Genomic DNA, 27936 nt, shown 5'->3' on the forward strand with positions numbered 1-27936 from the left:
GCAAACTGTAAAAGTGGAGATTGTATCTGTTGACAACAATGTGAAATCACAACTGCCAGTTCTTTATATCTGCCGTTGATCTTCGTACACACCGAGTTCTTCCTAAGAACTTAGGATTTCGTAATGTGTTGGCATAGGTCATAGGATATGTGTGGATCCTTGCCTTTTGCTATTCTTCTTTCTTGCGTTATTCCTGCCATATCGCCCGGTCGCAGTTGACAGATGGAAATTTCCATCTCCTATGTTTCAGTCAATGTACCAATAACCACTGGGATCACCATAAATTTTGATTTATAATTTATAAACTTTCAACTTTGATTTTCAGATCTTAACACTTTCTAATCTTCTCCAGTTCTTTGCCTTCTATTCTATTACGCCCTGGTACTGCCACTTGAATTATCCATGCTTTCGTCTTTCCAACCGTAGTAAATCTGGTGCGTTATGAACCAAGACATTTTATCAGTTTGAATTTGGAAATCCTACAGTATTTTAACTGTAGGATTACTGGCACATGATAATTTTTGCAGATGTTCCAGTGAACCATTTTGATGACCAGGTGATGTCTTTGTTTATCATCAATTTGTGCAATCTTCTTGCATGAGCTGAGTTTCTTCTGCTTTTTTGCACAATCTGAACTTTGAATCATGTGATGATTTTTCAGTTCTAGCCTTCAGTGTATATTATTATTGTAATAATATTACATTCCCTTTAAATGGCAGTGTGGATGAAGGATGCCCTTGTTATCCTTCTTTAGTTTTCAGTACAATCAGGTCGATGTCTACATTTACTTTATCACTGTGCAATTATTTTTATCATGACAAGGCACAGCTTGGTTGCCCTAGTGCCCCAGTTTCTTGCCGCACCCCTTGGGGGCTTAGTGTGAGTGTGTGTGTGTGCACTCTTGTGCACTCCCAGCTCTTTGTCCCTTCCATCTCTCTGGGTGATGAGGGATTACGTCACCTGTGTTGTGACTTCCCCTGTGGTTCATTGGCCTGTTGCCCGGGCAACAAGAGAACACCAAAGTTCAGAGGCTGGTCCGTTTCCTTTCAGCAGAGATCAGCTTGCTCATTGGCCAGGAGTGTTGCCTGTAGCAACAGGAAGACGCTGATCAGGGCAACTTTTGTGGCAGCTGAGCATCCCCGAGGCCCCTGAGCAAGCCGCAGAATTTCCTGGCCTGGCAAAGCTGCCACCAAAGTCATGTCTCAGCCTGCCGTGCTTCTCACCAAGGAGCCTGCTCCGCAGAGCGTCCCTGTCTCTGAGCTCCCCATGAAGGTTTACGAGCCGGCTCTGAACACCGGTCCTGATTCATCCAGCGGCTTGGCCACAGCTGGCTTCCGCACAGCCAAGTTCCTGCCTGAAGAATGGCACCAGAATAACTACATCCGATACCACGAGGCCTTTGCCGACCGCGACCATTCTGAGCGCTGCCGCCATGAGTCCCAGAACCTGGCCAATTACACGGCTGACTTGGCCCAGCGCACCCAGGAGGACTCCACGGCTAAGGTGGGCCAGAGGCTCCAGGACATCCACTTCTGGAAGTCGGAACTCCAGAGAGAGATTGAGGACCTGGTGGCTGAGACTGACCAGCTGGCAGCTCAGAAGCTGCGGCTGGAGCGAGCCATTGATGCCACCGAGCTCCCCTACAGCATTGCCACAGACAACCTGCAGTGCCGGGAGCGCCGGCAACATCCTGACCTGGTGAGGGACCAGGTGGAGGTAGAGCTGCTCAAGGTAGGGCATTTCCTGCATAAATGGTGCCCAGGTACAGGGCTGTTTGCACGCTCTCAGAGTCAGGGAAGAACTTGAGCTGAGACTGGAGGTTCTCTTTGGCAGCACAAAAAGTCCCCAGTTTCTACTCTGCCATCTCCAGTCAAACTAGTTCATTTGCCTGAAACCCTGGAGAGCCCAAACCAGCCCACAGTCAGGTTCGCACAAAAAAGCTACCCTGCGATCACATTATGGCTTGGAGGATGGTGTGAAGTCAGGGCAGATGGGGCCTGTGCAACAAGTGGTGGTCAAAGCCAGTGTCACCTAGCACGATGCATCCAGGTGGAATAAGCAACGTTGACCTAGATGGACTCAACACAGCATAACCAAATACCTCATTTGCTTTGCACCATATTTATCCATGTGGAAGTAAAAGTTAGAAGTGGACTTGCTACAGGATGCATTCACAAATGACTCCATCCAAGAAAATGGCTTGATGCTCTTGGGCGAGATCATTTGTGAATACATCCTGTTTTCCACCTTGCGGGTAAAAATTAGCTAGGAAACCTGTGCATTTTTACATGTGTGCATTTAAAAAAAAAGGCCTAGGGACTCACTGTGTGGTGGGGGCAGCTTATATCCACCCTCATAATCAAAACGTAGCTGCTCCTTTGCTGGACTGGAGCTTTGGGGAAAGAGCCAGCCTGCTTCTCTTGGGGATAGGATAAAGTTGGCATGATCAAACCAGGAGTTCTCCCTCTGGAAACTCCACCCACCATGAATAAGACAAGTCAGAAGTGGTTCAAAGAGGTGAGAGAGTCACCTTTGAACTTCCAAATGGCCTTTGGACCGGGGAAGGAGAACTGCCAGGTGTTCTTGTGAGATCTCTCTGCAGGAAACCTTTGCAGAGAAGGTAGCTGGGTTCTGAGCACCAAACACCTGACGCAGGTAGGTCCACAGAGCGTGGTCAAAACAATCAAAATGGTGGCCATGACAATGCATTTTAAACTCCACCCAGTATCCATCATCCAGCCACCCATCCATATCTATCTACCCATCCATTATCTATCTATCTATCTATCTATCTATCTATCTATCTATCTATCTATCTATCTATCTATCATCCATTCATCCATCCACCCATCCATCCACCCATCCATTATCTATCTATCTATCTATCTATCTATCTATCTATCTATCTATCTATCTATCTATCTATCTATCTATCTAATATGCCGCCCATCTGGCCTATCATTTTATCTGCAGTGCTTTGATTGCGCTGTCATGACTGCCATGTTGACTTTTTTGATCATGTCTTGTGGAGGCTCCTGGTTAGGTGGCTGAAGGACTTGGTGCGAGCTGTAGATTGACAGCTGCCTGTCTGGCCCTTCCCTTGGATGGCCTTGTCCGTCATGGGAGAGCTCTCCCTCCTTGCTTGCTGCTGCACAGATCAGCCAATGGTGCAACAGATGCAGCTTCCCTTCCCATCTCCCCCCACCCCTTTCTCACAGAGGGGGGTTCTGTTTTACCCTCCTTTGGGGATTTGGGGAGGCATCTCTTTGGTTCTTTGTTCTTGTTCTCCAAGATGGGAAAAAATAAGTACCCTTTTTTAGCGTTGTCTTTTTAAAGGGATGCTGAGTATCTCTACAAAAGATAACCCTCCCATTTCAACTTGACCCTTCCCAACCCCAAAATGAGGAAGAAGTGCACAAACATTCTAACCTGCACCAGTCAGGAGATTTTGCTGTTAGATCCTGACTGCCAGTAGGTTTGCAACCATGAGGGCTAGGAACTTGCCTCTGAAATTTTTAAAAATGGACCTTTTTAAACAAAATGCTCTGCCTAGTGATGTATTTTGCTTCTGCTTTGAAACCCACAGCAGACAGACAGTTCTGAACAAGTGGAAAGTGGGCCCATCATTTTTAAAGGCTGCCCTTCCTTGCCTTTACATGCAGTTCCTGATACTAATGTTTTTACCATTTGCATTTAGGAGACTGAGCTCATCCGAAATATCCAAGAGCTCCTGAAAAGAACAGTGAAGCAAGCTATTAATCAGATGCAGTAAGGCCTCTTTTCAGTACTTGGGGATGACCAGCTTCTTAGTTTTGGTGGGGTGCCACATGCCCTAAACTGACCTGAGGGTCCTCTTTCTCAAATGAAGTACACAGATGCAGCTCACCTTCTGCATCTTTGACTCCCTGGTTCCCAACCTCTTTGCACAGCTTTGCACAACTAGACAAGGCTGTGTCTGATTTTGCTTGGATGAAGTTCTGGTCTTGCCACCCATTGCCAAGCTCTTGTTTTTTTAAAAAATGTGATTGAAAATACAGGTAATCTCAATTTACAATCATAATTGGGATTGGAACTTGCATTGCTGAGGGAGGCAGTCATTCATTTTACAATTTTACATTTTCATTTTTTGCAGCAGTCTTTAAGTAAACCACCACGGTTGTTAAGTAATGCCATGGTCATGCAGTTGTTAAACGAATCCTGCATCCCTTATTGAGTTTGCTTGTTGGATACCAGTTGGGAAGGTCATAGATGGTGATGATATGATTCTGGGATTCTGAAACCTTTGTATATAAATGCCAGTTGCCAAGAGCCCAAATTTTGATTATGTGGCCATGGGTATAGGGCGACACTTTTAGCAATAACAATAGCACGTAGACTTATATACCACTTCACAGTGCTTTACAGCCCTCTCTAAGCAGCTTACAGCCAGCATATTGCTGTTCTAAACCAGCCCTCTTCTCGCACCCCTAATCAAAGGAAGAGTCTGGAAAGCGTCCAAGATCAAAAGGCTTCTGCCAAGTTTTAATTACACTGTTACAAAAATACAAGAGCTTGACTTCTCAAAGAAAAAGTTGCTTTCAGCAACTAGCCCCTCCCCAAACACTTCTTTTATAGAGAGCTCAGGGCGTGGTCTCCCTGTGCCTCCTCCCGAGGAGTCCCATAGCCTTCCTTTGTTTGTCCCTGCTCGTCTGCCTCCTGCGTCGGGCGTCCTTGAACAGGGCCAGCTGTGGGTCATCATCCTCCGCACTCTCGGGCTCACACAGCTGAGAAGAGGTTCCCGGCTGAGGACTCTGCAAAGTCTCCAAATCATCATCAGCCGGTTCGTTTCCCTCCTCCCCCACATCTGAGTCCTCCGATACATCGGACACGGCTGTCGGGCCCACAGGCTGGCCCTGAGTCACAACACTATCCCGCACCGCAGGGCCCTTCCCCCGGGTCTGCCGATCCGGATGCGGTCGGGATGGGAACTGTTCGTGAAAAGCAGTCACCAACGCAGGGGCATGAACGGCGGTCGCGTCTTCCCATGTGAAGTCCTCCGGCCCGTACCCTTTCCACTCGATCAGGTACTGGAAGCGACCTTTCAGCCAGCGGGAATCCCTGATGCTGGCGACCTCGTACTCGGGGGTGCTGTCGCCATCACGAGGTCCTGATGGGGGAGGTTCCGCTTGGCGAAGTGGACAAGCCGGTTGTTCGGGGACCAACAAGGACCGATGGAAGACGGGGTGCACGCGCAGGGAACGTGGCAGAGTTAAACGATAGGCGACCGGGTTGATGACGGCCTCGACTGGGAACGGTCCAAGGTAACGGTGGTCCAGCTTCCTCGCCGGCCGAGTGGATGGTAGGTTCCTGGTGGACAGCCAGACCCGATCCCCCACCGATAATGGAGGCGTATCCCTTCTCGACCGATCGGCGAACCTCTTGTAGTCGGCCTTGGCCTTCTCCAGCTGCCGTCGCACCAACCGATGGATCGCCTGTAACTCCGCCATGAATTCGTTCGCTGCCGGCTCCGGTGAGTCCACGGGAGAAAGGGGGAAAAACCGAGGGTGATAACCCACATTGGCCAAGAACGGTGTCATCTGCGTGGAGGTGTGCTGCGAGTTGTTAAAGGCAAACTCGGCTATGGCCAAATAGTCCACCCAATTGTCCTGCTGCAGGTTAACGTAGCAGCGCAGATACTGCTCCAAAATGCCGATGACCTTCTCGGTACCCCCGTCGGTCTGAGGATGATGCGCGGACGAGAGGCAAACCTTAATGTCCAACGCCCGCATCAACTCCTGCCAGAAGCGGGCTGTAAACTGGGCCCCCCTATCGGAGACGACTCTATCGGGAAGGCCGTGCAGCCGGAACACCTGTTGGATGAACATGCGACTAGTGGCGCGAGCTGACGGTAAGCCGCGACAGGGGATGAAGTGCGCCATCTTGGTCAACATGTCCACCACCACAAACACTGTCGTGAAGCCGGAGGATGGGGGTAGATCCGTCAGAAAGTCCATGGACACAGCCCCCCAGGGTCTCTTGGGCGTTGGCAAAGGCTGCAGTAAACCAGGCGGGGCCCCTGTCGCTGACTTGGCCTGCCTGCATGGGACGCAGGAGGTGACATAAGACTGGACATCGTGTCGGACTCGGGGCCACCAGAATGTACGGGAGACCAGGTTCAGAGTCTTGAACAGGCCAAAATGCCCCGCAGCCGGGTTATCATGACATTGGCTGAGGACGAGTCCCCTGAGTGGCCCTCCTGGAACATAGAGCCGGTCACGATAATACAGGAGTCCATCCGTGACCGACCAAGGCGAATCTGGCCCCACCTCTTCCTTCCGCTGAGCCACCCACGCCTCCTGCTGCTGCGCCTCCCGGATCCGAGCCCGTATATCCACCGGCTCCCGCACCGCAGCAAAAGACTCGACGGGGATCACGGTCCTGGGCGGAAGCTTGTCTTCCACTCGGGTGTACTCGGGCTTCCTGGACAGAGCATCCGCTCTCTGGTTGTGCCCGCTTGGTATGTACCGCACCCGGAAGTCAAACCTCGCAAAGAAGAGGGACCACCGGATCTGGCGTTGGTTCAAATTCCGAGCGGTCTGCAGGCTTTCCAGATTCTTGTGGTCCGTCCGGACCTCGATTTGATGCCGCGCCCCCTCCAGATGATGCCTCCAAGCCTCGAACGCCGCCTTGATGGCCAGCAGCTCCTTCTCCCAGATGGTATAGTTGCGCTCCGAGGGATTCAATTTCCGTGAGTGATACGCGCAAGGGAAAAGGGTACCGTTGGGCGTCGCTGCCTGAAGTAACACGGCCCCAATGGCAATGTCGGAGGCGTCCGCCTCCACGACAAACGGCCGTTGCGGGTCAGGATGCTTCAAGATGGGCTCCTTCATGAAGGCGTCCTTCAGAGCTTGGAACGCCTGTTGTTCGGGGGCGTTCCACTGGAACCGAGTCTTCTTCTGCAGGAGCCGGGTGAGGGGGGCTGTCAAGGCAGCAAAGCCAGGGATGAATGTCCGATAGTAGTTGGCAAATCCAAGAAGTCGCTGAATATCCTTCACGCGACGCGGGGGTTGCCAACTCTGCAATGACTCAACTTTACTCGGTTCCATGGCGATGCCCTCAGGAGAAATGCGGTGACCCAGGAAATCAATGGTCACCTGGTAGAACTGGCACTTCTCCAACTTGGCAAACAGCCGATGATTCCGGAGGCGCTGCAGGACCTGACGGAGATGCTGATGATGCGCTTCACGCGACGGGGAGTAAATCAGGATGTCGTCCAGGTAAATCACAACAAACTGGTCCAACAGATCCCGAAAGACGTCATTCATAAAATGCTGAAACACAGCGGGGGCGTTGGTCAGGCCAAACGGCATCACCGTGTACTCGAAATGTCCATAGCGAGTACCAAACGCCGTCTTCCACTCATCACCCGGCCGAACCCTGACGAGGTTGTAAGCTCCACGCAGGTCCAGTTTCGTGAAGATCTTAGCCTCCCGGAGTCGGTCCAAGAGCTCGGGGATGAGGGGCAGCGGGTAGCGGTTACGCACCGTGATAGCGTTGAGTTTCCGGTAGTCACAGCAAAGCCGTAACTCGCCCGACTTCTTTTTGACGAAGAGCACGGGCGCAGACACTGGCGAGGACGAGGGCCGGATGAAACCACGAGCCAAGTTCTTCGTCAGGAAGTCCCGCAATGCAGCCAACTCGGGCTCCGACATGGAGTACAAACGCCCCACTGGGAGAGGCGCATCAGGGACTAGGTCAATGGAGCAGTCGTAGGGCCTGTGCGGGGGTAATTGGTCCGCCTCTGACTCGCTGAACACGTCAGCAAAGTCGGACAGTTCGGGAGGCAAGGAAACCCCTGAGGAACCCTCCACCTGGCCGGCACAGATATGGCGGGTGTGGTCCACGCACTGCAAACTTGGGAAGGTGACCAAGTTCTGAGACCAATAGATCTGTGGATCATGCGCCCGGAGCCACGCCAGTCCCAAGACCACGGGGAAGTGCAGATCCGAAGTGACGTAGAACTGAATGGCCTCCACATGGGTACTGATGGCCATACACACGGGTTGCGTGGCGGCCGTGATAGGCCCGGACAGGAGCACTCGACCATCGATGGTCTCCACAAGCATGGGCGGATCCACTGGACACTGGGGAACAGCCCATTTGGCCACAAAGGCCGAATCCATAAAGTTAGTGGTAGCCCCAGAGTCAATTAAGGCATGGACTGGAATCCCCTCTGACTTGCCAGGGAGGATCAGACGTGCCTCCAAAATCAAATGCCGTGGAGGTTCACAGGCACCGTCGGAACGGCGTCGCTCGGTGTGGATGTTGTGGGTCGCCCGATCTTTCACACCGTCTAGATCGGGCTCGGGCCGTTTCCCGATAACAAAGCAGGGGACTTTCTCGGGGCAGGCTTGGTCACTGACGCCCGCTGACGCTTCTTCGGGCAAGAAGCAGCCAAATGTCCAGGGTCCCCACAGTAAAAACACAACCCCTCCGATCGTCGTCTGTCCATTTCCGTCACCGATAGACGGGACCTGGCGGCACCCAGCTCCATTGGCTCCTCCCTCTGGACCGGGGGCTCACGCACAACAGGGGCGGCTGGGGTCTGTGGGGTGGCACGGCGACTCTTACGCTGCTGCAGCCGGGCATCGATCCGCAGACAAAGATGGATCAGCCCATTCAGGTCTGAGGGAATGTCCACGCGGGCCAGCTCATCCAACATCTCCTCTGACAAGCCATCCTGAAAGGCATCCACGAGCGCAGCCTCATTCCAGGCGGAATCCTGGCTAAGCAGCCGGAAATCGCTGATATAGGCCTGTAGAGGGCGCTGACCCTGCCTCAAAGCTTTCAGGCGTCGGGTGGCCGTCTGTGCCTTAATCGGGTCCTCGTACATGAGGCGCATATGGTCACAAAACCCCCCAAAGTTATCCAACAAAGGGCTAGGCTGTGCCAACAGAGGCGTGCCCCAACGAGCTGCATCTCCCGACAGAAGGCTCAACACGAATCCCACCTTATCTCGGTCAGTGGGGAAATCAGCTGCTTTCACGCTGATATAAAGCTGGCATTGTCCCAGGAAGGCAGGAAACAGTTCTGGATTACCAGCGAATTTATCCGGCATAGCTATCTGACATTTCCTCCTGGGTGGGGGGGCAGCATGTACCTGAGCCTGCAGTTGTGCCACCTGAGTGGCCAGCAAGGTGAGTTGCTGGTTGAGCTGGACATTCTCGGCAAGAAGCTGCTCCATCGTAGTATTAAGGGGTGGGTGGCTGAAAGCAAACTGTTCTAAACCAGCCCTCTTCTCGCACCCCTAATCAAAGGAAGAGTCTGGAAAGCGTCCAAGATCAAAAGGCTTCTGCCAAGTTTTAATTACACTGTTACAAAAATACAAGAGCTTGACTTCTCAAAGAAAAAGTTGCTTTCAGCAACTAGCCCCTCCCCAAACACTTCTTTTATAGAGAGCTCAGGGCGTGGTCTCCCTGTGCCTCCTCCCGAGGAGTCCCATAGCCTTCCTTTGTTTGTCCCTGCTCGTCTGCCTCCTGCGTCGGGCGTCCTTGAACAGGGCCAGCTGTGGGTCATCATCCTCCGCACTCTCGGGCTCACACAGCTGAGAAGAGGTTCCCGGCTGAGGACTCTGCAAAGTCTCCAAATCATCATCAGCCGGTTCGTTTCCCTCCTCCCCCACATCTGAGTCCTCCGATACATCGGACACGGCTGTCGGGCCCACAGGCTGGCCCTGAGTCACAACAATTGCCTCCAACAATCTGGGTCCTCCTTTTACTGGCCTTTGAAGGATGGAAGGCTGAATCAACCTTGAGCCCGTCAGGATTGAACTACTGGCGGTGGGTAGTGAGTTAGCCTGCAGTGCTGCATTCTGACCACTGCACCACTATTGGTAATAGAATAGAATAGCAATAGCAATCAGAAATATACCACTTCATAGTGCTTTACAGCTCTCTCTAAGCAGTTTACAGATTCAGTGTATCACTCCCAACAATCTGGGGGTGATTGTCATTTTACCAACCTTGGACAGATGGAAGGCTGAGTCAACCCTGAGTCGGTCAGGATTGAACTACTGGCAGTTGGCAGAGTTAGCCTGCAATACTGCATTCTATCAACTGTGCCACTACGACTCTTTTATGTATGTGGAAGGGGCATAAGCCACTTTTTTCAGTATTGTCATAACCTCAAATGGTTGTTAAAGGAATGATCATAAATCCTGTTTAGCGGACTTGTATGCCCTTAGGGCGGTTCCTGCCTCATGGGCGCGACCTGTCGCCTGTTTTCATACTCCCCTTAATGACGGGCCCAAGCCTTGGGACTCCGAGAGGTGGTTGGGCTTGGATAGGGGCCTCGAGTTAAGACGCGCTAAGAGGCCCCTGATCAGATTTTTAGCCGGTTATTTTAGGAGGTTAGGGAGGGGGAGGGAGGGGGGGATGGGGAGGGAACTTGTAACCGGCACTCAGTCTGGTCCTGTTAGAGGTCCTGGTGGGACGGGGTTGGGGGAGGTGGCTGCTGGCGCTGGGAATGTGGGGGTGGGGTATCGAATCCCCACGGCGATAGGGTATGGCAGCAGGTGTTTGCGAGGAGGGTCATATCAACATCTGGGATCGCGCCCCCGCTATCTTCGAGCGGTGGCGCGCTCCGACCCTCCGGTTAGCACCCTCTTACCCGGGGATGAGGGTGATCAGGCCCCTGAGCTCAGGCTGGTCTATTTTAACGCTAGATCCGTAGTTAATAAAGCTCCCCTCATCCGTGATCGGATTGAGGAGGAATGTGCGGATCTAGCGTGCATCACGGAAACTTGGCTGGGCTCGGAGGGAGGGGTGCCTCTCACCGAGTTATGCCCGCCGGGTTTCCGGGTGCTGCACCAGCCACGGGCTCAGGGCAGGGGTGGTGGGGTGGCAGTGGTTATTCGGGAGACATTGTGTCCCCGGGAGGCCACCATTGTCCAGATGGCCGGGAGTGAGACCCTCCTCTTGAGGTGTGGTCCTCGGGTTCAGTTGGGCTTGTTGCTTACATACCTGGCGCCCAGCTGTGTGGCAACAGCCCTGCCCGAGCTGCTCGACACCCTCTCAGGGTTGGCGGTGGAGTTCCCCAGGCTCGTAGTCCTGGGTGACTTCAACCTGCCATCACTGGGAGGGTCGTCGGAGTTAGCTCGGGAGTTCATGGCTTCCATGACAGCCATGGGCCTGACCCAGGTTATTGAGGGCCCGACTCATGAGGGGGGTCACACTCTTGACCTGGTGTTTCTGTCTGGACAGTGGTTGGATGATCTGGGAGGGGGTTCTCCGTCCATCACCCCTCTGTCATGGTCAGACCATTACCTCCTGAGGCTAGTTTTCCGTCATGCCATCCCCCGCCGCTGGGCGGCGGAGCCGACCAGGTGGTTCCGCCCCAGGCGCCTAATGGACCCAGATCGGTTCCAGAGGGCGCTTGGGCCTATACCTATCACCCTTACCCACAGCCCAGTCGATGCCCTGGTGGAGGCCTGGGAAACGGCAGCCACCGGGGCACTCGACTGCGTTGTACCCATGCGACCTCTGACCCGACGCAGATCCCGTTGGGCCCCATGGTTCTCTGTGGAGCTCCGGGAGATGAAGCGGCGGAGACGAGGTCTAGAGAGTGGTTGGAGATCCAGCCGGTCCGAATCCGACCGATTGCAGTTAAGAACCTTTATAAGGTCTTATCTTGCGGCGATAAGGACGGCGAAGTCTAACTACTTTGCCGCCCTTATCGCGTCCGCAGATAATCGCCCGGCCGCCCTGTTTAGGGTGACTCGCTCCCTCCTTAATCAGGAGGTGAGAGAGGATCCCTTGCAGGGACGAGCCGAGGAGTTTAGTCATCATCTGGCGGACAAAATCGCTCGGATCCGGACCGGCTTGGACTCTGACTGGGCAGAGTCTAATGTGGAGGAATCAGGCGGTCTTGAGCACGTTATCTGGACTGAGTTCGACCCTGTTTCCCCTGATGATGTGGACAGGATCATGGGGAGACTGAGCACCACCACCTGTTTGTTGGATCCGTGCCCCTCCTGGCTAGCTTATGCGGCTCGGGAAGGAACACGAGGCTGGTTCCATGCAGTAATAACTGCTTCCTTGAAGGAGGGTGTCTTTCCTGCCGCCTTGAAGGAGGCGGTGGTGAGACCCCTTCTCAAGAAGCCTGCTTTGGACCCGGCTGTTTTAAACAACTACCGTCCAGTCTCCAACCTTCGCTTTCTGGCGAAGGTTGTTGAGAGTGTGGTGGCGCATCAGCTCCCTCTGTTCCTGGAGGAAACTGATTATCTGGACCCGTACCAATCGGGCTTCAGGCCCGGACACAGCACGGAGACGGCATTGGTCGCGCTGGTGAATGATCTCTGGAGGGCTAGGGACAGGGGTTGCTCCTCTGTCCTGGTCCTATTAGATCTCTCAGCGGCGTTCGATACCATCGACCATGGTATCTTACTGCGGCGTCTCAGGGGGCTGGGAGTGGGAGGCACTGTTTTACGGTGGTTCTCCTCCTACCTCCAGGGCCGCTCGCAGTCGGTGTTGACAGGAGGGCAGAGATCCGCCCCGAGGTCTCTCATTTGTGGAGTCCCTCAGGGGTCGGTTCTCTCGCCTCTCCTGTTCAACATCTATATGAAGCCGCTGGGCGAGATCATTCGTGGTTTTGGGGTGGGGTATCATCAGTACGCTGATGATACCCAACTTTTTCTTTCCACCCCGAACCAACCCAGTGATGCCCTCTCCGTGATGTCCCGGTGCCTGGAGGCGGTTCAGGTCTGGATGGGGAGAAACAGGCTTCGTCTCAATCCCGCCAAGACTGAGTGGCTGTGCATATCGGCATCTCGGGTTAACCAAGTTATTCCATCCTTAATGATGGGGGGTGAGGTGTTACCCCCCGTCGATAGGGCTCGCAACTTGGGCGTCCTCCTGGATTCACGGCTCAATTTTGAAGACCATATAGGAGCCGTGACCAGGGGGGCTTTTGCCCAGGTTCGCCTGGTGCGCCAGTTGCGTCCCTATCTGGACCGAGACGCCCTACGCACAGTTACTCATGCGCTTGTGACCTCCCGTTTGGACTACTGTAACGCTCTCTACATGGGGCTGCCCTTGAAGACCACTCGGAGGCTTCAACTGGTGCAGAATGCGGCCGCGCGAGTTGTAATGGGGGTTTCCCGATACTCCCATGTAACACCTCTACTCCGCGAGCTGCATTGGCTTCCGGTTGCCCTCCGGGTGAAATTCAAGGTGCTGGTTATCACCTATAAAGCCCTACATGGCCTGGGTCCGGGATATCTGAGGGAACACCTGCTGCCGGCATCAAATGCCCTTCGCCCAGTGCGCTCCCACAGGGAGGGTCTGCTCAGGGTCCCGCCGGTAAGAGACTGCCGGCGGGTGACACCCAGGGATAGGGCCTTCTCGGTGGGAGCGCCTGCCCTCTGGAACCAGCTGCCGGTGGAGCTGAGAACTGCCCCCGACCTTCGATCATTCCGCCGGGGCCTGAAGACCTGGCTCTTCGAGCTCTCGGGCCCAGACTGAGGAGGAATTTTTAATTTGGGGTTCTTTTTAATTGACTACAGGGTTAATTTAATATTTTTTAATTTGGTTCTTAATTTTTGTATTTTGGATTTTTTAATTTCCTGTAAACCGCCCTGAGTCCTCAGGGAATAGGGCGGTATATAAATATAACTAAATAAATAAATAAATAAATAAATCCATACTTTAGATTGTCATGGTTGCTATTATGCCAGTGTCAAAATGAAACAAACTGGCTGGCCTAGATTGCAAAAACCTTGGCTGCACGGTTTAACAAGCCATGTCACACTCCCTTTACAACCTATTACTAACTTATCAAATGCAGCGACTCACTTAACGGTGGCAAGAAAAGTCGTAAAATGGGGCAAAACGCCGTAACAGAAATTTTGGACTCAGTTGTGTTCGTAAGTCCAGGACTACCTGTAAGGCTTTTTAAAAAAAAATAAAACCACCAGTGGTTATCTCATTTACTACCTCCAAGAAAGCCAACTTAGAAATACTAACAACAACAATAGGCCAGCATGCTTGGGAGGGGAGGGGGAAGAAAGAAATCTCTTGCCAGGAAGACAACAGGGTTGAGAAACAACTTACTAATTTTCGTTTTTTACTCAAGAAAAAGATAGCGATTTTTTGGGGTTCATTTCCTGTTCTTCCACCAGATGGTGGTATAATATAGGAAACTAGAAGACAGGCACGCATGTTGCCGAAGTTACAGAATAAATTGGGCTGACTTTCAAAAAATTGTTTGTAGTCAGAATACGGTAATCAAAGAGTAGAGCCTGTGTTTGTTGATGTTGTTTTTAATGTCCCCTGTGTTTTATTTTTCTAGCCAAATACAGGAAAAACAAAAAGAGTCTGTAGATCTGAATGCAGATTAAATTATTTAGGATTATGAATAACAAAAGACAGGCAAAAGCCTTGAATCACAAACTTAATGTTTCCTGCATTCTTGGATTCTGTGTTATTTTATGGATCTGTATTTTTGTAAATTACAGATTTTAAAAAAATAATACGTAATTGTGCAACAAACAAAATAACTGTCTTCTAAGTCCCTTACAATATTTCCTGGTCTGCGCTTGCACTGCCTGGCAGCTCTTAAATTCTTTACAAAATTCATAACTGTTTAATTCTTACAGGTGATTATCATGTACTTGGAATGATCGGAGAGAGATGATCCCTCAAATTATATTGCAATTACTTTCAGTAGCACTCTTGAGATGTTCCTAACATGTCATTACATCCCTTCAAGCTTTCTTATTTTTCAGTTTAAATTGCCACCAGGTGACATGTAGAAGAAGTATTTCATCATGTCCCTGTTTGAAAACTGGTGGTGCTTTGGAAATACAAAATATGTTAAAAACAACAACATGGAGAGCTATTCTGAAATTAATGGAAAGTCAGGTTTATGAACGTTTTCAGTTTTCAAATGTGTCCTATGAAAACAAAACTAATTTCCAGAAATCGTATCATTATTAGTATTAGTATTAGTATTAGTATTCTAACATTTTTATTTGGTATCTGCTTCTATGCAGTGCAGTACTATACAAGATTTCCATTTTTCCAGACAACAATCCTGTGGGGTAGGTTGAGCTGAGAGAGAATGATGGATCAAGAGTCCCCAGGGTTACTTCCTTGGCTATATGAGGGTCACCCTAATCCTAATGAAAAGGATTAAAATAAGTGACTTATGACCATTTTTCACACTTAAGACTGTTGAAGCATCCCCCTTGGTCACGTGATCAAAATTCAGCCACTTGTATTTAGGACGGTCGCACTGTCCCTGGGCTCACGTGATCCCCTTTTGCGCCCCTCCGACAAGCAAAGCCAAGGGGGAAGCCAGATTCGCTTAACAATTGTTGAAGGAAAAGTCTTCATCGTGGTTCAGTCCAAGCCAGGAATAAACAACATGGCGACTGCTTTAGAAAGTAGGTTACAGTTTAGTGAAGAGGAGAGCCAGACAGGAAGATGGCTCTGGAAGAAAAGAGTGAGAGCACATATAGTAGGGAGTGGGTTTTTATACCCTCTGGAGCCTTTTGTTTGGAGTTGTTTCCTGTTCCTGTTTGAGGCTTTGTATTTCCTGTGTCATGTATTCTGACCTGAGTCTGGGTGTGCCCTTTGGCGTCTGTGGGTTATGTCCCATCTTAGAGTTTGGGTGGGGTATGTAGGTTTTAGGTCTCTTTGTCTTTCTAAGCTTCTAGCTGGAGGGCTCCAACCTTCCTGAATGGATTATTACCTCTGCATTTCTACAGAGCTGGTTTCTGCTTGGGGGAAGAGAGACTTGGGGCTATTAAGAAAAAACTGGGCATGCTTTTCTGCCTCTTTAATATCCTTTGAGGAAATATAATATTCTGCCCTTTTAATATTTCCTTCTCTGGGGAGCTGACTTCCCATACAACCATGTTACTTAATGGCAATGATTCACTTAGCAACTGTGGCACAAAAGGTCGTAAAAGGGGGCAAAATTCACTTAATAAACATTTCATTTAGCAGCAAAAAACGTGAGCTCAATTTTGGTTGTAACTTGAGGACTGCCTGTGCTGCTGTTACTATGTCCAGTAACACATTTTTCTATTATTCTGAGTTGCAGAAAGTTAAAACTAACTGACTGACTGACTAATTAACTAACTGCAGTATTACCTGTATTTAGGGGGATTAAAAATGGTACAAATTTCACTTAACAAATGACTCACTTAGCAACAGAAATTTTGGGCTCAGCTGTGGTGGTAACTTGAGAGCTACCTGTTTGTAACATTTAAAAGAGGCAAGGAATGTTAGAAATTGACTAATGGCTGGTGGGGTCCAGGAAAAGAGCCTTTTCTGCTGGGGCCCCCACCCTCTGGAATATTCTCCCGTTGGAGGTGAGATCCCCCCCCCGGCCGTCTGGAAGAGCCAAAAAACGTGGCTCTGCTGCTGGGCCTGGGTCCCTGAGAGGCTCCCCCTACCCTGGGATGGCTGACGGGATAGGGAAGATTCTCACCCCCAGGATGCCCATCATCTTGGTTTTTAATTTTTAACTCTTTAGTACAAATTGTAATTGTTTTAGCACTTTTAAACCTTTTATTATATTGTAAGTCAGGGCTCTTCAACCTTTTCCCAGATTGTACCACTTTTAGGACATGACAATATTTGAGTACCACCAGTGTTTAGCAAGGTGTCAAAAACCTGATGACTAAAACAAAAAAAGGATTTTGGGTTTTACTGATTAGATTCATTTGTTGTTATAGAAATGGCTATCTTGTAATATTATGGAAAAGTAAAAAGTTGAGGTTCAATGTTAATGCTTCCTTCTCCTGCAACAGAGGAACTCTGTTCTTTTTTCCCTTCTTCCACTGACTTTCCCCCCCCCTTTTTCCTCCCCACTGTGTCCTACTAGTTGCTTTTGTATTTTTGTATCTAAGCTAATAAACTATTAGAAACTGTAGAAAAAAAGAAAAAAGTGCCAATTTTAATTTCTTTGGTGGCTGTTCCTTCGCTGAATCACTTTCCCTTTGCACTGACAAATGTATAATAAATGTATTCATGTTTATTAAAATGCACCACTACCAGCTAGTTCAGGGGGCTTCAAACTTGGCACTTTTAAGACTTGTGGACTTCAACTCCCAGAATTCCTCAGCCCTCATGGGCTGAGCCCAAAGTTTCTAAGTTTGTAGACTCCTGAGCTAGCTGGTTGGCCCTTCTGAGCTCTTCCACAGTGTAGTAAGAATGCACCCCCCAATTCCTTCTCTGTACCCTTAAAGACACAGTAATCAAGTGCAAAGCAAGAAAATAAAGAACTCCAGTTTTTTTTCTCTTCAAGCTGCCTCAGGCATGTCACGTGTCACAATGTTGCAATCAAAGACAGAAAGGCTCCAGTGATTGCAAAAAGATTTAGCTTTAAATTAAGCCAGTTTACCTTCAAAGAAAACTTTCTAAAAGCCACAGACACTCAATTAAATGGGATAAAACTAATTACATTTGTTTAAAGGTATTAAACCTTTCCTGTTGTCTGTTTTCCCCTTCCCCCACCCAAACCAGTTCTTTTATAGCCTCTCCTCTCCCCCCCCCCTGCTTTTTCTTCACCTCCAGCTCTGAGCTGCTTCTGGAAGCGCCAGTCAGCTGGAGCCAATCAGCTGGAGCCCTGCCAGCTCCTGGGGCTTCTGCCAGCCCAGACAGTCCTGCAGCTGCAGCTGCCTCTCCCTCTCCCTTAGGCTTGGCTCGCTTCGGCTCATTGCCCTCCCCTGCTACACTTTGCTAGCAATCACGTAACACCTGCCATGTGGCAAAGTACCATGAGTGGTACGCATACCACCGGTTGAAAAGCCCTGTATAAATCACCCATACTCACTGTATCAGCAAAATGGGAGGCATAGATATTACATACATACATACATACATACATACATACATACATACATACATAGCTAGCTAGCTAGCTAGCCCTGGTGGTGCAGTGGCAAGAATGCAGCAATGCAGGCTAATTCACTGCCTACTGCCAGGAGTTCGATCCTCACCAGCTCAAGGTTGATTCAGCCTTCTGTCCTTTCGAGGTCGGTAAAAGGAGGACCCAGATTGTTGGGGGGCAACAGGCTGTCTCTGTATACTGCTTAGTGAAGACTATAAGGCACTGTGAAGTGGCATATAAGTCTAAGTGCTATTGCTACTGCTAAACAAGTAAACAAACAAATGGTGGTGCTGGGGCTTTCAGGGCACCAACTAGCTCCATTGCTACGTGTTCCTCTGTGCGCCCCAAGTACAGCTAGGGAGGCACGTTTTTACACCTTCATGGAAGGCCAGCAGGCTGGGGGTCCACCTCACTTTCAACCAGTACTGGGCACTAAACTTTGCGGTACTCCCCCCTCCAGGTTAAATCGGGACCACAAGCAGGTCTGTGAGATGGATTGGTCTGACAAGGTCGAAACCTACAACATTGACGAGAAATGTGGGCGGTACAGCAACCAGAGCACCAACATTCAGTTCCATCCCAGCTCCTCCAAGTTTGAGGACAGGTAAGAGCAGGTCCTTGTTGGGGATGAACCAGGGTCCCCAAGGAAGCATTGTTGGGGCAAAATTCTCTAGTCTAATTGATGCAGTCCAAAACTGCATTGGCTTTTTTGGCAATTGCAGCACACTGCTAGCTCACCCTGAATCTCTCTGGTCTACCAAGACTCCCAGATCTTTCTCACCATGTACCAATTTTTAATCCTAGCCCCTTCTATGAAGCATAGGACATACATAGATTTGATAGATTTGTTCTTTCTGCCACCAAGACCTGACATTTTCTCTGTTGCTTTGCTAAATGAAGAAAAAACAAAACAAAACCCAGTAGCCCAAAATTCTTATTTTTCTTCATTAATGATGCTGCAATTTCAGAACCTCTTTTCTGCCTCTTTTCCAGCTTCAAATTGTTACTGTACTAGTCCTCTTCTTACTCTTACTCTTTGTGTCGATATTTTGCCTTTTCCCCAAGGTGCTTTTTCGCTTGACTGTTGTGATTGTGTTTGATTAGGGCCTGGACTCCTTTGCCTATCTGGGTTTTTGCACATTTCCCTGGTATCTGTCACCTTTGGTGGTGGTTTAACTTAACAGCTGGTAGCACCAAGCCAACCTCACGTGATTCAGAAACTAAGCCAGACTAGACATGGCTAGTTCTGAGGTAAGAGTTCAAGACATTTCAGATTATAGGCCAGAGTGGAAATAATAATTTCAAAAAGAGAAGGGTGTGGCCACTTCCAGATTTGAACTCAACCCAAGAAAGGGAGTGGTGCTCTTTATCACCTTGAACAATATATTCTGTAAGTCCATCTTGACATTCCCATCATCACTCTGGGTAGCTTCAGACGTTATCGTGATTCTCTCCTTCTTTTGGCATCAGGGAAACAATCCTTAATAGTATAGCTAAGAGAGAGGAGAATCCATCTATGTGGTTGGAGTTGAAAAGACTTGATGGCACATAATCAATTCATCAAGATATGCGTGGGGGGGGGGTCTGACCAGTGACCTTCATGACGAAGTGGGTTTGACCCCTGATTCTCCTGAAAGGACCACCTTTCCATACTCTTGTCAAATATGAACAGAGTGGAGTGGAATGGAATGGAATGGAATAGAATAGAATAGAATAGAATAGAATAGAATAGAATAGAATAGAATAGAATAGAATAGAATAGAATAGAATAGAATAGAATAGAATAGAATAGAATAGAAAATGGAACGGAACGGAACGGAACGGAACGGAACAGAACAGAACAGAACAGAACAGAACAGAACAGAATAGAATAGAAAATGGAATGGAATGGAATGGAATGGAATGGAATGGAATGGAATGGAATAGCAGAGTTGGAAGGGACCTTGGAGATCTTCAACCCTATATCATTCCATTCTACTGCCATCTTTCTACATTTCTTTTGAGATGTGTTCTATAGAAATGAAGACTGTCCTGTAAATTTAGCTTACAGCATTAAAATTCTGGCCATATGATTTATGTCCTCCCCCCCGCCCCCACCTGCATCTTCCCTGCAGTGCTTCCACCCCAGAGACGTGGGCCAAGCACAGTCATGACAACATCTATCGGGCTGAGCGAGAACGGTTGGCATCTGTCAACCTCCGTGCACTGGTTGACAACATCCTCCATGACACAGCCGAGGACCTGCGCCTGCAGTTTGATGTGGTGAACCAGGCCTTTGCCAAGCGCTGTGAGGAGCTGGAGGATGCCAAGCACAAGCTGGAGCACAGCTTACGAAAAGTAGGGGCCACCTCCTCTGCTTCTCCCCACAGACTGCAGTGTTGACGTGGGAGCAGCTTTTAAAGAATGGGAAGGAGAGTGTGGGTGAAGCCCATAAGCATTTTTGGGGGGGGGGAAGGAGTGGGAAAATTGCAGACATGTATCATGTGCTTTGAGAAGTAGTCATGGAGGATCAAACCAAGGAGAGTGGTCTTGTTGACCTTGATCCTCCTTTGTACAGCAAATGCAGTTGACCTTCAGCTGCGGGCTTTAGAAGGAGGCTGCTTTCAGACAGGGAAGCCATTTTGCCTTCATCTTTGAGGACAGCTGATACACCATTATTTTAAAATATCCTTTTAAAACAGAGATCATCCCTCACTACATTTTGAGACTGCCAACTCTGTAAAATTTATATAGAACATAGAATAAATGAGTTGGAAGGGACCTTGGAGGTCTTCTAGTCCAACCCCTTGCTTGAGCAGGAGACTCTGGCACCAGAAGGATCTTGTTTTTAGTGGTGGCATTAGTGCAATTTTTGGTATAATACTTCAGAGGGGTTACAGTAAAAGTGTCCAGAGCTGTTTGGCTTACTGTTAAGAGCAAATTCAAACTTCTGCTATTGGCTTAAAAAAACATATTTGTCATTATGACATCAAGTTGTTTTCCCAAAGGTGCTTTTTCAAGAGGCAACTGTACTTTCTTGTTTTTCTTTGAAGACGTTTTGCTTCTCATCCAAGAAGCTTCCTCAGTTCTGAGAATGATCAGAAGCGAAATGCCTTCAATGATCAGAAGCGGAATGTCTCCTTGGGTCAGAAGAGAAATTTCTTCATGGAAAAACAAAGTTGTTTTGCATGGTCTAGAATTATTCTCATCTGACGCAAAATTTAGCCTGCATCAATAGCAGCCTTTTGCTACTTCAGAAGCCTGCTACCGTTTTCTCTGAAACATCACGGCGCACCTTATTTTCTAGGATATCTTCTTGGAAAGAGTTGAGTCTCAGTCTCCACATACCTTGATTCAATTCTTTGCAAATATTTGTCAGTCCATGCACCATTGGTGGTCAGTTACTGATTATTTATTTATTTCAAAAAACTGCTATCTTTAATATCCTCTTTGAACAGACCCTCCAGGAGATTGGGCACCAAGAGCACAACATTCAGGCGTTGAAGCAAGCCATTAAGGACAAAGAAACACCCCTCAAAGTAGCCCAGACTAGGCTTTATGATCGCTCCTTTAGGCCCAACGTGGATCTGTGCAGAGATGCTGCCCAGTTCAGGTAAGTCGTTGGGCACTAGATTAATTTAATTGATGATGATGATGATTAACAGAATATCAGAGTTGAAAGAGACCTTGGAGATCTTCTAGTCCCACCCCCTGCTCAGGCAGGAAACCCTATACCATTTCAGATAAATAATTGTCCAGGCTCTTCTTGAAAGCCTCCAGTGTTGGAATATTCACAGCTTCTGGTGGCAAACTGTTCCACTGGTTGATTGTTCTCACCACTAGGAAATTTCTCCTTATTTCTAGGTTGCTTCCTTCCTTGATTAGTTTTTGTTGAATGCCTTTGGGTGTACGTGTTTCTCCTCCACAATACCATAAAATCAAAGGACTGAAATTAATCCAAGGAGCGGACATAATCATTCTTCCAGTCTTTCAGATGCAAGTGGAAATTCTTTAGAGTGCCAGAATTTCTGAATCTTACCTCTTTATGTTATAAAAACAGTCATTAAGTTGTGTGTTCTGGCAACTCAGGTTAATTCTTCTCTTAAATGTCTAGAGAAAGGAAGTTTTGCCAGGTGAATTGGAGACATTTGACATTTCACTCATCAAATGTTGCTGGTTTCCTCAATTGCCCTAGGCGCCTAATGGACCCAGAGCGGTTTCAGGTGGCGCTTGGGTCCCCGCCTGCCGCCTTCGCTCACAGCCCGGCCGATGCTTTGGTGGAAGCCTGGGAAAGGGCAGCCACGGAGGCACTTGACTGCATTGTGCCCATGTGGCCCCTGACCCGGTGCAGATCCCAGTGGGCTCCGTGGTTTTCCGCAGAGCTCCGGGAGATGAAGCGTCAGAGATGGGGCCTAGAGAGCTGTTGGAGATCCAGCCGGTCTGAATCTGACCGATCGCGATTAAGAACCTTCACCAGGTCTTATCTTGCGGTGATGAGGACGGCGAAGTCTAACCACTTCGCTGCCCTCATCGCGTCTGCAGATAATCACCCGGCCGCCCTGTTTAGGGTGACCCACTCCCTCCTTAATCAGGAGGTGAGGGGGGATCCCTTGCAGGGTCGTGCTGAGGAGTTTAGCCAACATCTGGTGGACAAAATCGCTCGGATTCGGGCCGGTCTGGACGGAGTCTGACGGAGGAGACACAAGCGGTCTTGGTGATCTTATCTGGGAAGAGTTCGACCCTGTGACTCCAGAAGATGTGGTCAGGATCATGGGGAGGCTGAGCTCCACCACATGTTTATTGGACCTGTGCCTCTCCTGGCTGGTGTATGCGGCTTGGGAGGGGACACGAGGCTGGCTCCAGGCACTAATAACTGCTTCTTTGAGGGAGGGTAGCTTTCCTGCCGCCTTGAAGGAGGCGGTGGTGAGGCCCCTCCTCAAGAATCCTGCCATGGACCCAGCTATTTTGAACAACTACCGTCTGGTCTACAACCTTTGCTTTCTTGCAAAGGTTGTTGAGAGCGTGGTGGTGCATCAGCTCCCTCTGTTCCTGGAGGAAGCTGATTACCTGGACCTGTACCAATCGGGCTTTAGGCCCGGGTACAGCACGGAGACGGCATTGGTCGCGCTGGTGAATGATCTCTGGCGGGCTCAGGACAGGGGTTGTTCCTCTGTCCTAGTCCTATTAGATCTCTCAGCGGCTTTTTATACCATCGACCATGGTATCTTACTGCGGCACCTCAGGGGGTTGGGAGTGGGGGGCACTGTTTTACAGTGGTTCTCCTCCTACCTCCTGGGTCATTCGCAGTCGGTGTTGGCAGGAGGGCAGAGATCGGCCTCGAGGCCTCTTGTTTGTGGAGTTCCTCAGGGGGTCGGTCCTCTCGCCTCTCCTGTTCAACATCTATATGAAGCCGCTGGGCGAGATCATTCGTGGTTTTGGAGTGGGGTATCATCAATATGCTGATGATACCCAGCTTTTTATCTCTACCCCAAACCACCCCAGTGATACCCTCTCCGTGATGTCCCATTGCCTGGAGGCGGTCCAGGTCTGGATGGGGAGGAACAGGCTTCAGCTTAATCCCAACAAGACTGAATGGTTGTACGTACCGGCATCTCGGGAAATTCAGTTCATTCCATCTTTAACTATGGGGGGTGAGGTGTTACCCCCCGTAGATAGGGCTTGCAACTTGGGTATCCTCCTTGACTCACAGCTCAGTTTGGAAGACCATGTAGGAGCTGTGGCCAGGGGGGCTTTTGCCCAGGTTCGCCTGGTGCCCCAGTTGCGGCCCTATCTGGACCAGGATGCCCTGCGTACAGTCACTCATGTGCTTGTGACCTCTTGGATAGACTACTGCAATGCTCTCTACTTGGGGCTGTCCTTGAGGACCACTCAGAGGCTTCAACTGGTGCAGAATGCGGCCATGCGAGTTGTGATAGGGGTTTCCTGATACTCCCATTTAAACCTCTCCTCCGCGAGCTGCATTGGCTTCCGGTTGCCCTCCGGGTGAGATTCAAGGTGCTGCTGATGACCTATAAAGCCCTAAATGGCTTGGGTCCGGGATATTTGAGGGAACACCTGCTGCCGGCATCAACTTCCCTTCGTCTTGTGCACTCCCACAGAGAAGGCCTCCTCAGGGTGCCGTCGGTCAGGGATTGCCGGCTGGCGGCCCCCAGGGGGAGAGCATTCTCTGTGGGCACGCCAGCCCTTTGGAATCTGCTGCCTGTTGAGCTCCGGATGGCTCCCGACCTTCTCTCTTCCCTGAAGACTTGGTTGTTAGAACAGGCCGGCCTGGACTAAGGGTTTGGGTTTATTTTAACTATTTATTGCTAGGGCTAATTAATTTAATTTTCTTTTTAACTTTTGTATGTTGCATTTTATTGCCCTGTACACTGCTCTGAGTACTTCGGGAGAAGGGCTGTATAGAAATTTAATAAAATAAATAAATAAATAAAATAAATAAAAAAGCCAACACAGTGCTAGGCTGCATTAACAGAGGGATAGAATCAAGACCACGTGAAGTGTTAATACCACTTTACAAGGCCTTGGTAAGGCCACACCTGGAATACTGCATACAGTTTTGGTCACTACGATGTAAAACAGATGTTGAGACTCTAGAAAGAGTACAGAAAAGAGCAACAAAGATGATTAGGGACTGGAGGCTAAAGCTTACAAGGAAAGGTTGCTGGAATTGGATATGTCTAGTTTAATGAAGAGAAGGACCAGGGGTGACACAATAGCAGTATTCCAATATCTCAGGGGGTTGCCCCAAAGAAGAGGGAGTAAAGCTATTCTCCAAAGCCCCTGAAGGCAACGGATGGAAACTAATCAAGGAGAGAAGCAACCAAAACTAAGGAGAAATTTCCTGACAGTGAAAACAATTAGTGTAACGACCTGCCTCCCAGAAGTTGTGAATGCTCCAACACTGGAAGTTTTTAAGAAGAGATTGGACAACCATTTGCATGTAATGGTATAGGAACTTCCAAGGTCCCTTCCAATTCTATTCTATTCTATTCTATTCTATTCTATTCTATTCTATTCTATTCTATTCTATTCTATTCTATTCTATTCTATTCATAATGTTCATTAGATAGAAAGATAACCTTTATTGTCATTTTTTACTGTGGGCACAGTGGCACACATTAAAAATGAAATTCTGTTGCGTCAAAAGTTTACACACAACACACATATGGACATGCTATACGACATATATATGTCATATGCATATACCTATACCCTTGCATATGAATACATATAAATATTAATCACTGTCCATCTTGAATACATAGTGGAAAGAGGAAGCTTGAGAGTTTGCAAAGTTGATACTGTAAGGAACAAAACTGTTACTGAATCACCCCAATTAAGTTTTTTAATTAGGTGCAGTTTTCTAATCTGCATTTTCTCTGGATAAAATCAATTGTTCTGAAGGCAGCAGGCTTACTACTCCTATAATCAGCCAGAAATTTTCTCTGTAAATTGAAAACGCTATTATCCTTCTCAATTTCCCTATTACCTATTTCCTTAGCTTCTTATGACTATCACTTGTTGTTTGTATCTTGTGATTTATGTTGATTGTGTTTATTTAGTATCCTATTATGATTTATGTTGATTGCTTATTTAGTATCCTATGACTATCACTGAGTGTTGTATCTTATGATTTATGATGATTGTATTTTATGATTATGATTTATCATTTGCTGCTTATATGTACCCTGAGAGACAAATTCCTTGTGTGTCCAATCACACGGCCAATAAAGAATTCTCTTATTCTCTTATTCTTAATTATTGAGACCACTGTGAGACAGATCCATTTGCTAAGATGGCTTAGCTAGACCTGCATTCCTGTTTTAGATGTATTGGTGAACATTTCCTAGAAAATGTTATCTCCAGGCCAGTTTCATCCCCAGTTTCTCATTCTCTACGGGGAGATCTCAATCCGCACCGTCAACATGCTCTCCTCTTTTGTCCTCCATTCAGGCTCATCAGTGAAGTGGAAGAACTGACCGAATCTATTGAATCTCTCAAAAAGAAACTGCTGGAATCTGAGCAAAGCCTCCGGAATCTGGAGGACAGCCGGATGCATCTGGAGAAGGAGATCGCTGTGAAAACCAACAGCCTTTTTATCGACCGGCAGAAATGCATGGCCCACCGTACCCGATACCCCACTATCCTGAAACTGGCAGGCTATCAGTAAGACGTTGTCGCTGGAAGTGAAGTGAACTACCAGTTTTGGTCTCTAAAAGCTCTATTTTCCTAAAAATGTTTGTGGCTGAAGGTGCCCTTCTTTAGTCTTCTTAACCCTTCTGGGATGAATTAAAATATAGAATTGTTGTGGAAGATAACTGGTTGGTGCAAATTTTTAAGGTTTTTTTTTTAAATCAATTTTTTTTATAGTCCTTTTTCCAATTTTACTTCTTTATTGTAAGTAAAAACTCAAATGTTCAATAAGAATAAGAAATCTTTTAGAAAAATAAAGATCCAGTTAGAATCAGGTTATTTCTGCAGTGTTTTAAACTCCCCTGGATAGTCAGTCGCTGCTGTTTTTAGAGAGAGGGATAGAATTCCCACTCAGGGGCGAAAATACTTTGGGCAGTTTATACAGGTGGGAAAAAATAGTTAGGATGGAAGAGAGGTAGATCTCACCCCGTCTCATCCGCGCTGCTTTATAGGCGCCTGGTGGTAAGTTTGACTTCGGCTGTCTGCAGCTTAGTGACGAGCCATATTTCTATGGCTGGTCTTTTGTCCGCCGGTTTGGAGGGCTGACCCAGATTGATCGGAAGGGCTACTAACCTCCCACGATCAAGCGGGGATCCCCTCCTTGCTGGTTGCTCCTACAGGGTGACTTTCGACCCTTTCCAGGGTCCCCCAGCGGATGTGGAAGACGGAGCTCGCCTTCTGAACGTCCTCAGTGGCCGTAGCAGGAAACCGAAAGTCTGGTTGGTGCAAATTGTATTTATTTATTTATTTAATGCAGTGTTTCTCAACCTGGACTGTTTTCTGAGGTGTGGACTTCAATTCCCAATTTTGCAAAACTCACTTAACAAATGATGAATTGTTCTCACTGGCAAGACGTTTCTCCTTAGTTCTAGGTTGGTTCTCTCTTTGATCAACTCCCATCCATTGCTTCTTGTTTTGCCTTCTGGTACTTTGGAAAGCTTGTGTGGCCAGACACCGAGGGAATTCCCAGGGTCACGTGATCACCTTTGGCGGCTTTCTGACAAGCAAAGTCCATGGAGAAGCCAGGTTCCCTTAACAACTGGGTAACTTAACAACTGCAACAAGAAGGGTCGTTAAAATGCAGCAAAACCCACTTAATAAATGTCTTGCTGAGCAACCAAAATTTTGTGCTTTGTTGCGGTTGTAAGTCGAGAACTACCTGTAGTTCAATTTAGTTCAGGTTTGCTGATCATGTGAGGCCCCTCAGGTCTTGTGGGCAGAATAGCAGGATGGAAATACTGCTTTAAATACAGTCCTTTATTCTCTCCATATTAAAATCTAGGCAATTTTTGTTCAATTTAGACAGCTGAAGCATTAGAGAAATGCAATGTCTTTGGAGGATTTCTGATTCAGCAAAGCTGATGAAGGTAATCAAGTTTCTAACTTCAATGGTTAGACTTGTATTCATGCAAACAAAATATTGACAGGAACGTCCATCTTTTTGAAAAAATGTTACAGTCTTGCCTTAGGGTTCAATAACTATCTTATTGAAGTGTCTAAAGAATGTGGGGAAGAAATAAAAACTGAAAGTGAGCCTAATTAAGTCTTCTCTGCATTCACTTTTCTAAGTAACTTTAGGGAAATAGAATCAGCCAATTTGTTTTCAGAGCTTCCAAAGTCCTACAGCTAATTTAACACTAGGCTGCTCCTTGTTATGAATATTTAAGATTTACGCTCTTTTTGTTTGTTCAGAAACAATTTTCTACAACCATCCATCATCCTCACAGATTGTAGAAGACGGCACGACAATAAACACAGTGTAATCAATAGTGCAAAAAACGCACAGAAAGGGGTAATAAGGACAGCAGTGCAAGTACATTCGTTTTGAATTTCAACAAAAAATATTGTTATCCAACTGAAATTTCT

The 27936-nt window shown here is 48.2% G+C and overlaps 1 protein-coding gene across 1 annotated transcript; it reads left to right on the top strand.

The window, feature by feature from the left end:
- The first annotated feature begins 1046 nt into the window (after positions 1-1046).
- On the top strand, positions 1047-27575 carry TEKT4 (tektin 4). Its single transcript, XM_083372544.1, has 6 exons — positions 1047-1731; positions 3698-3768; positions 18338-18481; positions 19992-20214; positions 21315-21469; positions 25831-27575. The coding sequence occupies exons 1-6, from the start codon at positions 1198-1200 to the stop codon at positions 26045-26047; spliced, it is 1344 nt and encodes a 447-aa protein (XP_083228670.1). The 5' UTR covers positions 1047-1197; the 3' UTR covers positions 26048-27575.
- Positions 27576-27936: the final 361 nt, after the last annotated feature.

The sequence above is a fragment of the Vipera ursinii genome, assembly GCF_947247035.1.
Source record: "Vipera ursinii genome assembly, chromosome: 13".
Classification (NCBI taxonomy): domain Eukaryota; kingdom Metazoa; phylum Chordata; class Lepidosauria; order Squamata; family Viperidae; genus Vipera; species Vipera ursinii.